Source organism: Anneissia japonica, unplaced genomic scaffold (assembly GCF_011630105.1).
Source record: "Anneissia japonica isolate Jap-2015-1 unplaced genomic scaffold, ASM1163010v1 scaffold287840_len1291095_cov163, whole genome shotgun sequence".
NCBI lineage: Eukaryota > Metazoa > Echinodermata > Crinoidea > Comatulida > Comatulidae > Anneissia > Anneissia japonica.
Window position 1 is genome coordinate 803,771 of NW_022728493.1, and position 12,114 is coordinate 815,884.

General features: G+C 33.0%; 1 protein-coding gene across 3 annotated transcripts in view; it reads left to right on the plus strand.

Moving 5' to 3' along the window:
• The window catches only part of LOC117114133 (NAD kinase-like), a 52,305-nt gene that overhangs the window by 27,571 nt on the left and 12,620 nt on the right, over positions 1 to 12,114 (plus strand). For all 3 annotated transcript variants that reach the window (XM_033257685.1, XM_033257684.1, XM_033257686.1), the window contains exons 2-4: positions 2,394 to 2,480; positions 3,856 to 3,985; positions 7,431 to 7,539. In XM_033257685.1, coding sequence (XP_033113576.1) covers positions 2,394 to 2,480; positions 3,856 to 3,985; positions 7,431 to 7,539 — 326 coding nt within the window. The remainder of the gene's footprint in view (positions 1 to 2,393; positions 2,481 to 3,855; positions 3,986 to 7,430; positions 7,540 to 12,114) is intronic.

Below are 12,114 nucleotides of genomic sequence, written 5' to 3' on the forward strand. Positions count from 1 at the left end.
GAATTGTGCCATAAGACAAATATATTCGCTTCAGCAACTTTTCAAGGCGCTGATTTACCCAGTTATGTCTGTTTGAAAGGCTCAAGCAGTCACCCATAGCACAAGTACTGTACACGTCACCTGCCATGTGATACGCTACAACCAATAAGAGCGGATATTTTTCGTATTCTAACAGCACTATACAAAAATGTGTATATCAGCTGTGCTAAAAAAAATGTATTCTTAAGGCGAAAACCAGGAATTAGAGAATTTTTTTTTTTGTTGAAATTATTGATTATAAATCTAATTACATGTCTGTATATATAAAAGAACTGTGATTAAACAAAAGTAATTATGCATTTTAATTAATTTTTGGTTAAAGATTATGTAATTTTAGAATTAAAATTTGGATTCTACAGTAGAAAGGAATTTTCCATTGTTTAAAGCTTAGCGTCTTATGGTCATATTTATATATATGTATATGTGTATGTATATGTATATATATATATTATACATATTATGTATATTATTATTATTATTATTTATCTTGATATATTTCAACTTGATTTGAATATTATTTACTATGATTTTGAAGTTGCAATATAGATGTATAGATGTATATGTATAGATATATAGATAATATATGTATATATATATATGTATATATATATANNCTGTCTCTTATACACATCTAGATGTGTATAAGAGACAGATCCCAATCTAATAGTAGGTGTATATCATTTTATTCAGAAATTTAAATATACAGTAATGGCAAACTGATACAAAAGTCCATACACAGATAAAATTTAGCAAGTTTTTCTTGATGTTTTAGGAGACTCAAGCCAAGAACTTGAAGTAGAGTAGAGATCACAGCTTTTTCCCCCCTAATTGAGTCGTGACTCACACAAGTTTTTTTTAATTATTTTTTAAAATTTATGTTTTTTCCTGGTGAAAAAAAAGGTGGTTACTCTACAGTATACCCCTTCCCTCCCCCAAGTTTTTAAATATTCAAAAATCTCTTATCTTCTGATTTTCAAGCTTTTCATCAAACACCATTTTGTGTCTGAAGCATGGCTTTACAAAATGTTGTCTGTTGATTTTATGGTCATATTTTTGTTGTCAGTAAAATACGTTCCGGGAATTTTTATTGTTATACAAGATGTACTTTGAGATAAAAACACTATGAAGCATCCTTATGGTTGTTCTATATTAAGTGATAATATACTGCTGTACCATGTGGTCATTCTGTTAAAAGTTGTACCATATTGTACAACAACAGAATGTAACACTATAAATTTATAAATCACAGATAATTTGTCATAAATGGAATCGGCGGTGTTTTCAACTTCTGTGGAACAACGCCAGGGGTTTTTTTCAGAGTGCCGTCAATTCGACCATCGCTTTTCTTTACTGTCCATGGTTGTGTTTTGAGGTCTCCAGACTTTATTCCACATTGATTTAGGTTTCATCGTTAAATGTTCAGAAATTGTATTCAGAAATTTATGTTCATATTACATTCAATATGAAGAAATAATATAATTCATAATCACGCCGTCATTTATAAATCACAGATAATTTGTCATAAATGAATCGGCAGTGTCTCCAACTTATCTGGAACAACGCCAGGGGTTTTTTCAGAGTGCCGTCAATTCGACCATCGCTTTTCTTTACTGTCCATGGTTGTGTTTTGAGGTCTCCAGACTTTATCTCCACATTGATTTAGGTTTCATGGCTAAATGTTCAGAAATTGTATTCAGAAATTTATGTTCATATTACATTCAATATGGAGAAATAATATAATTCATAGTCACGCCGTCATTGGGGACAAATTTGTTGACACACTGATTGAGTAAATTGCAACTTGCGGCAAAGTTTTATCCTAAAATATGTTTACTCTAGAAACTATATTAGTTCCAGAAAATTACATTAACTTTGCAGAAAAGGCTGTAGGCATGTCTCTTTCTCTCTTATGGCTTGCTTTATAACTTTCTTCTTACTATTGTGAGAAATATGTTTTTTTTGTTTTAATAAAAATAAATAAATAATCCTAAAAAGTATTAAACTTTCAGATTTGGCAAAATCTACTCCCCATCAATGATGTATCTAGGGGAGGGTACTTCACTTCCCACATCAGCACCACCCCCTCCCCATTTCAAGACTTCTAGATGCTCCACCACTTTCCATTACAATAAATATTGAAGTCCCTTGCTTTAAATTCTTCAGTTAATAATCAGTTCACTATACTTATCAGTTTCATCGCATGCTAGCAGTCAATATTCATAAATTCTTAACTGTACATGTAAACAAATTTGAATCAGGTGTTGATTTTCTTTTATACAAAGATATAAAAAAACCAATTATTCATGTTTAATTTATACATAATATGTTAATGTTTATTCTTGTTGTTTTTACAGGCGAGGGCGGTCTATCTATGCACCAACGCCGTCACCATCATTTGGACCAAAGGCATGTCTTAAAAAAGTTCATCCTTCACAGATAATGTAAGTTTTTAATACATGTTTTTCTAAAAATTGATTGTCAAAATTTAGATAATTGTACTTCTAAATGCTGACCATTATTGTGTATTAAAATAGAAAGTATTAAACTTTTTAAATCAGAATATGTACAGTATTGTTCTATTTATTTTACTATACCTCATAAATATTAATTGGGCAATGAGAAATTTCATTGGTCAATTCCACCTGGTAAGGGGTGCTTTAGTTTCTATAACTCAACTGCATGTGCCAAATTTACGCGTAATTGAGGAAAAAAGTTCTACCTTAAATTGACTACCGCAGCTATGGCTCTTCTGTCTACATGAACCATAATGCAGACTGCGTAATTTTATCCTCAGAGAATGAAACGGTTAAAATTGGAACTACCTCCCTCCACTTTGCATCGGGAGGCAGTCCAAATCCTCCAACACCTCAAGAAGTAGTATTAACTACTTTACCTCAAACAATGTTTGTTTATTTATTTATTTATTATTTATTTATTCAGGAAAAAACTTGCATAACAAAACAAAGAATACAATCTACAAAAGAAATTAGTTCCTAGCAAGGTAACCACAACAAAATGTCACTATCATCAGCAATGATGTGAACCTCCACCTACAATTTATACTAACAAAGAGATTTAAATTAAATAATAGCCAATAGCACACACATTAATTGAATATTGCCAAATACAATAGTAAATATGATAGTTGATATCATAAATTAATTGGCAATTTAGATAAAATTCAAAAATTTGTGTACACGTGATTAACATTATCCTGTTTCATTAAAGTTATATCAGTCGCAATAAATGTTCATTGAATAGCATGGCCTCTATATATAAATTATCTAAAAAAAAATAATTTTTAACTTATATGTTTCAACTTTTAAATATTAGTGCGTCTTTAACTTCAATCTGTAAAGTATTTTGCGCTGTCAGTTCTGGATTTCAATCTCTTAAATGAGATTTTTTTGCAGTATCAAGGATTAACAGTTAATAGGCTAGTAAAGTACTCATTATTTTGCAACAATAGCTTGCAAACAAAAAAGTACTGTGGAAAGATCACGTTCGTTCTGAGTGGTCATCATTTTCAGATTTAATAAACGTTCATTGTATGATTCCTCAAACCGTTTCTGATGAAGTATCATCCGAGTTGCTCTACATTGCACTTGCTTGATTAGAGTTATTTGCCCTTCCCTGTATGGGTACCATATCGTCGAGCATTATTGCAAAGGTTGTACCAAATTTGAGAAGAGCTTTGATAGTACATACAGTTAATGGACATTGTGATACTAATGTATAATGTTGCATGGGACAAGCAGAACTTTATCTGTTGCAATAAAATTTGCCAATGTAAATTCTAAATGATTGACATTACAGGCATGTGACGGACCCATCCAGTCAAGTGCTGATGTGGAAAGTGAGCGCTCTCTCCGTGCTCGTTATCAAGAAGATTTATGATGAAAGCGTAATAGAACCTTTTAAGGTGCTCGTCACTTTCCTATCAGAGGTAAGCTTAGATCCAGTTTTCCAATTACATAATAACAACAAAAATATAAAATAATAAATTTATTAAACATTTAAGTACTTTAAACAATACGATTAATATAATATGATTATATGACAAGTACGTATAGAAGTTGATGGCTTGTCTTATTGTGCAGTTTATTGTTCCATGAATCATAATAAAAAAAAAAAAAGATTAACTTTGTTTTAATGGACAAATAGAGTACATCTTTAAGGACACCTGAGAATACAAGAAACATACAATATAGTCCTGCATTATTGGTGTTTCTTTGCTATGAAACTTTTTGACATACTGTAAATTAAAAATTTGATTATCTGAATAATTTGTAAAGTACAAACCTTTGAATATTAGGAAGGGAATGTTAAATTCTGGTTTTGGAGGTAGCATATTATTCTGTAAGATTTTCCCCAAGACCCCATCACAGATTCAGTGACGGATTCAAGGAGGGATGGGGAACGAGCCAGCACTGGTCCTCAAGTTTGTAAAAAAAAAATGAAAATAACCATCAAAATTGGGTCTGAGAGTGTTATTTCCGGTGTTATATAATCATAAATTTTCTTACCTCAGCCCAACCATGGCAGGGTTGAGTGGTCTAGACTCCCCATCTGTGAAAGTCCTTCTTTGGGCCCCTCCCCCTCCTCTGTATTTCAGAATTTTGGATCTGCCTCTGAAATTGTTATTGAAATGAATTTGTAGACCTAACGACGAACACAATGGACCATGGTGTTTGATTTTGACTTTGTACCAGTTTTACATTCATGTCGCGTTCAATTTTCTTTATGAAGCTATTTCAAATTTATAGTTCTTTAGGTCAAAATGGTTTGTAATTATGCTTTTAAACGTTGCCAAGTATAATCCCTGGGTGATCATCAGAAATATATGAATGCTTTACATGTTGAACAAGCATGTTGCTACATGTTAATCAGGCGGAAACAATCACTATTAAAAAAAACTATGGTTTATATGCAGATGGCAAACTTTCATGTCATTACTTGAACGTTATTATTTTTTTTAGTAGACATAACTGAAATATGTAAGCTATTTTTAGCAAATAATTAAAAAAGACAGTAAATTGTACATGAATATCCAGGTAAAGGCAGCTCTTTTGTTTTTAAAGTATATTCGGAATTATAAATATTAATATTATTGTCGTTGTGCTGCTGTGCTTCCGTCGTCGTCATCGTTATTTTCAAACACTTTAAAAATAAGCTTCACCTTTTTTTCAACTTGACTAATTACTGAGTAAAAAATCAAAGTTTTTCTTGTAAAATTATTAATGCTTACAATTAAATTCCAAAAATATAAACAATATTGTTCGATGGAGGTTGTATGGCCAAGGTCATACATGCCAAGGCTCACGTTTTCGAGGTCTCTCACTTAAATGTAATAATATTGCCTATAATAAAAAGTATATATAAGTTGTAGCTCTCTCGCTATCATCATATGCTGTACTTAAATAGGTTTGGTTTTGTTATTACACATTCAAGCAAAAGGTTAACTTGGGTTTGCTTTCTATTTTAAGTAAAATTCTCAACCAATCAAATGGAGCTCCCTACAATATCTTAGGCTGGGCAATATGTTGCACGTGTTTAACAGTTTTTTGAAAGAGTAAATCATGTCAGATACAAATTCCTCAGAGAATCTTACAATCAAGTTGGCAACTTACAACCAATGGACCAGCACATATTTTGTTTGATTTCCTCTTAAGAAATTTTTAAAAAGACCAAATCTGCAACTTTATAACAAAGAGCATGGCTAGAACTAAAAATGTTTAAAGATTTTCTTTTTTCTGATGTCTCTTTCATTAAAACAGTATTATCATAATTTGACATTTTTTGATGGTATGTCATATCTTCTTTATTTAATAAATTTTGATAAGGGTCGGTAGAAATTCAAAAATTATCTTATTATATTTTCGATCAGATCAGATCTTATCAAACTAGCTGTATCAAAGATCAAAGAATGCACTGCCAGCTGCCACATGTGTGGCTCATGTCAATGGGAGGCTTGTGGACAACAGAAACATGCACTAACAAAAAACAAAATAAATGCGGATTCATTTTCCAGTTGTAAAAATACAAACATGAACTGGCAAAGAATGAATTTCCATGTGACTAGGGAAAAATACATTTCAGGAGGTGGGGTGATTCCCCTGACACCACTCAGAGGGAGGGGTGTTTAGATGCAGTTTACTGTACAAAGCATAATGTCAACAAACTTTACTAAACAGTAGGCCTAAATCTTAAATTTTAGTAGGAAGGATGGTAGTGTGAAAAAGCTATTTAGGAGGGTGGGGATAACTGGTGTGGGATACACTACCAGTCAAAACTGCAATCATATGGTAAATCTTGCTCTGTGTTGGGCACATGATAGTTGATAGTAGTTGACGACAAACCTTCAAAATTTTTGATAAAGTAAATTTAACTAGCATTACTGTATATTTTATACAGTCTCTGTATTATTTAATAACTAATCCAAAGTTGATAAATCTCTGTATATTATGGGAAACCAAGTAACAATAGGCCTATTGTGTTTCCCTGCCTTTGCTAAATTCCTATGTTACAGTAATGCATAGTGGACTTTCTCGTGTGGTATATTTCCTCATTGGCTGGCCCAAATTCATGTTGGAAGTCTGTATACTGTAGTAAGGAGAGAGATTAGAAAGACGGAGTATTACAGGCCTGGCCAGATCCAGATTGTTTAGACTTTTTTTCAAAAGTGGGGAGGACACCAAATTTTCAGAATAGATACTGTAATTGTGGAGTGCTATTCAACACTGGTGTTAAATAAGTGGGGGTCCAGAATGGTGTTAAATAAGTGGGAGTGATGGGGCAGAATCCATATTGAAACATTCTGTATTTGTAGTGTCTTCATTTTTTTTTTCAATACATGGCATTGGTATGCATTGAAAACTTTTCCATGCCCCCAATTGAATCTGCCTGTGATTAGGTACAGTATCAATTTTTAGTCTGAAGACTCAATCTCTCAAGCCTGCTCTACAGTATTTGGCACTGTCCAGAAAAAAAACCACCTTCCCATTGATATATGGTCAGGATGGGATGCCATCATGACTATATTTAGAAATGTTCACATGTTTTTATGCCAAATAAAATTTTGATAGTCAGCAAAGGGCTTTAAAATAGTAATAATGTTTCCTTGATCATTTAATTCTACTGTTTTGTATAGGATAATCCACTGTGAATAAATCTGTGTCTTCAGTTCTATTGAGTGAAGGCTTAGTATTGTGTATTGTTCATTATTTACATTGTCTGACTGCTATTCAATTTCCCTACTGAATTAACTTTTTTTTTTATTGAGGTAGTTTTGAATCCGTACTATACCTTGATCAATCAGATATCAAGGTTCAATCAATCTCAATATTTTCATATTATTGTTCCTGGTTACCTTTTTGTTTCCCTTGTTTTAGGAAAAGAATTTAGTGGTTTTTGTGGAGGCTGGTGTCCAGAAGGAAGAAAGTATAGTCCAAGATGAAAACTTCTCCCGAATTCGCAATAAAATGAAAACTTTTAAAGAAGGTGAATTTTATGTTTTTAATTGAAATTATTTCTATATTTAATACGATACATTATTTAATTTTTAAAATATACATAATGCCTCTAAATATAGTTTGGTATATGAAATGTAATGTCCATGGATACATTACAGGATTACATTAAAAATATTCTACCAATTATTTCATCCTTTTAACCTCATAAATACACATGAAAATTATAACATCCTTACATGCTGATTATTAGATTTTTAAATACTGTACATACCATTTTGTGTCTTTTAATTTGATTAAATTTGATTTCTGTATTCATCGTAAAACTGTATCATCATACATGTTGATTGTCTTTTTGAATCGCTTGAATTTCTGGCCGCAAGGATTTTCTCACTGAGAAAGTCTGTTAAATTTAAAGGATTTTTTTTATCTGTGAGGTATTTAAAGTTGTTGTGTTTTTTTGTTTGAATGGATAACATTTCTATTTATTTCTGATGTTTTCTCTTTAATTTTTTTTTTTGGTGGTATTATTTTATTGAACACCTCAAAGGTGCTCATTATTATTATAGTCATAATCATTACGGTATCATAATCACAGTACTCACAATTAATATTTGTGTGTTCACAGCTATAAATGTGTAAACGCTATATTTGTGTGGGAAAAATATCCAGAACGTTTGTTTACAAATATACTATTTATATTATTAGTCGGCCTGATGTGTAAGCCAGGAAAAAGGCACTAGACTCTTTGGTAGGAAGTCGTAAATGCTGCCTTGCAACTCTCACAAAACAAAAGTCATTAAGTTTTGTTTTTCATATTTTCATATTTTGAAATATGGAAATCCAAATAGAGGGCATATTATATTGAAGTAACAAAACTTTTATCTGATGGTGTTAATAGTCCAATCCCAAATGATTAATGTGTACCCTCCATGCAGAGATTAATATTTATTATTTTTAAAGATTTTGATCTTTGCCCATTTTAAAAGATATTAATGTGTATATCTACAGTACTAGGTAAGGCGACTCTTTTTTTATTCCTTGTTTTGCGTACTTATTTTTTTGAAGATCATTGGAGAAGGGCAGAAATAAAATTTTGTTTTCTTATATTTAGCAAATAGTTTTGCCAAAAACATCCAGACGGAGTAGAAAATAAAAGTAAAATTTTATTGGTGAATGTAAAATACGATGGTTAAATGCTTCAAATTTATATAATTGGGAAGAATTATACATATCGTATCTTTGGAGATTTCAAGGCAGTGGAGGGTGTAATAAAAATAAAGAAAAAATTCTTTTTTTTCCCCTGAAATTTTAATTTTTTTGTGGCGGCGGGTGCGTTAATTGGCCAAAAATGAAATTTTATTTTTATTCGAAATCATTAATAATTGCACTAAACAAGGTATGAAAAAAATCTCACCAAACAATAAAAAAAATTAATAATGTCATTAGGAGACTTTATCTACATTGTCGCTTTAAATTGTTGTCGTTGAACCAATCCACTTCTAACCTGATTCACATCTACATGATTTGTTTTGTATAGAGTACATTAATTGTAGCGGCACTAAAAGCAGGCGGAGCGGGCTTTGAAATTTCGTATCCATTTAGAGCATTCCTTCACGTAATCAATTATGTTAGATTGGTCTGTACTGAAATTTAATTAATTCAGTACAAAATTTACAAGGGAATTTAACGTTGACATATACTTTGAATACTGATTTTAACTAACAGAATAGTGTTAGCGATTGTTTATCTGTATTGAACTGTTGAGCGACTCCGCTTAGAGTCTGTATACGATGAATCTAAAGAATAATTTATAATGCATCCAGCTTTGAATTTTTCTGTAGAATTTATAGCTCTACAGTGGCTTTATAGAGCGAAAAGAAAATTTTTTCACCGAAATATGTGTTGCCTCTTGTCATGCGGTCCTAACTCTCCTGCAAGTTGCTGGAATCCCAAGATCGCAAACCCATCCTGAAACTAGCTGCTCCCACAAATTCATTAATATTTTTTTTTTTACTATAAAGTATTATAAATTGTTTTCCGGATTTTAGCTGGTGATAATTATCACCATGCACAGCAAAATCAAGTTAGATGTGTATTAAGAAACCTCATTTAAGTGGCCTCTTCCAGGTTGGGACCCCTGTGATGAACATTAGCATAAAACACTGTACACGTTTTATATTTAGCTCATACACTGGATTAAACAGTTTTACCCATAATAAACCAACTGGTCTATGAAAGACTGCCACTAGATTGAAGAAAATGCATACACTTTCTTTTTATCAATATAGGCTATGTTAAATCACACCTGCCTGTGCAGTGGTAAAAATCCTACCAAATGAAGATAACCAGATAAATAGAAAACCAGTACTCAACAAAAATGGTTGCATAGAATACCGCGATAATGTTTTTTTTTTTTTTACTTTTAATGATGGTAAATATTCTTGTTATTAAACTGACCAATCAGCCATGTTTGTTTTGGTAAGCAGAGTCTATTGTTTTGCGAACCAGCTGAATGAAAATAATACTCAGCCAAAAGTCATGGTCAGCAAAAGGAACCAGCCAATCTAAAGAAAAACAATTTCGCTTTCACAATAAACATACAGGAAACTAGGATACAATAATTTCTAGATCTCAGTATGAAGCTTAAAGGTACAGTAATTGAGCAGGAAATGATGTGTACAGCAAAGGATCATGAACCAGGATTAGAAAACAACCAAGGCTATACTGTAGTATACAATAATACTTTGTTAATATACTATAGTTTAAGAGATCCAGAGGTGACGGAACTAGGGGGTGCTGTGTTATGGAGAGTAATGTTTGACCGGAAATGGTCTGCAGTCAGGTGGTTGTTACCGTGTGCCAGTGATGTTGGAGTATATAGTACAGCAATTTGAAACTATTATGTAGGCCTAATGAATGAATAAAGTTCGGAGTTTGTCGGGTTGAGTGAAATGATTATTTCACATTTTAAGTGCTCCCTAAATTCATAAGTGTAAGCTAAATTACGGTGATTAATTTAATTAGCGAAGATATGGAGACAATTATTTCGAATCCTTCTTTCCAAGAGGGGATGCAAATGCTTTGTGAAAATGAGTATGCCGCGGTGTACTCATTTTCACAAAGAAATACACACAACTGGTCAGCTAACAATTATGTCAATGTTACATGAACACCTGGGAAGGAAGGTGCAATCACGTTGTTACCTAGCAAACGTCTGTACTGTATGGGGGGGGGGGCCCTACTGATGTACTGTGTAGCGGGGGACGATGAGGCATAAGACTAGGCCTAGGCCTAACTAAGACCGTGGAATTATGTGTGATAGAAAGTACACTTTCGGAAGAAATAAATTAAAATAAGAAAAAAAAAACTAAGAATAATTCATTTGCAGAGGTACCTAATATTTAAGTATTATACAATGCTAACAATGCGGCTCTTGTAGCCCTGGCTTGGGCAAGGCATCCATGTGCAAAGCAGTGGTGTTTGTTTATCCATGAAAAAAGCACGCCGGGAAAGTTTGCTTACCAGGAAAAGATGACGTATCTAGCTTATGACGTATGCATGCTAACTAATGTGAGTGTGACGTCACCAAAAAATGAATATTTTCTATTATAACCAAAATATTAATAACTACAAATTTTCTGGGCGTAAATTCCCTTAATATGCCCTGAAACACTCCTTGCCATACAAATTACAGCTCCCACTTCTCGACAGCTCAGTCGAGAAATACGGGTAGCTGAAGTTTTTCTCGCAAATCTGACTACAAAACCATATCCAAATTTCACGTTCCACTTTTGACCCTGAGTTGTGCTTCGCACTCGCCGCTGAGTGCAGCGTTCCGGGAACCCTGCATCTAGATTAGAGCCAGTTACTTTTCTATCATCAATGACCTAGTGAAATTAATCTATAGTAGTATTTTTTTTTTTTGCAATTTGCTATACAATGTTTCCTCCTTTAGGCCAGGACAAAAATCTTATGAGATCATACTTATTTTTATTTTCCATGAAAAAATTGGGTTTTTTTTTCAAATAGCAAAATTTGATGGGGAGGGGGGGTGGCATGAAACTAACAATTAAATTTTTGGCCTAATCTTCTTCAGCTCTCCTTAACTTCCTTTAAACATTTTTGATTTCTTTTATCAGGATATTAATTTTTTAGTTGGCCAGAAATTCATTATGTATGACAACAATCTTATGGTTGAGAACAGCTTAGCTCAGTCGGCTAATCTGGTGGTAGCCGCTGTGTGTGCGCTGAACCGTGGAGATTTCTAGGTCCCCGGTTCAATTCCCATTGCTGCCTCTCCTTGTGTTTCAGCTAGAGGGCTGAAATACAAGTTACAATAGCACACAGTCTTTCGGATGAGACCCAGTGGCGTAGAAAAATATTTTTCATTGCGGGGGATTGGCGTGTTAGCCAGTGTCGTAATAGGCGCGGTGGGGGGGGGAAAACTGCCCCACCCCTGACGGTTTTTACCAGACTGGCCAAGCCGTCGTACCAGGCTGGGTAATAAGAGAGAAGAAAGAGGGGAGAGGGAGGGAAAGAGAAAGAAGTGGAAAAGAAAAGAAAAAGAGAAGAGAAAAATAAAGACAAGAATAAAAAGGAAGAT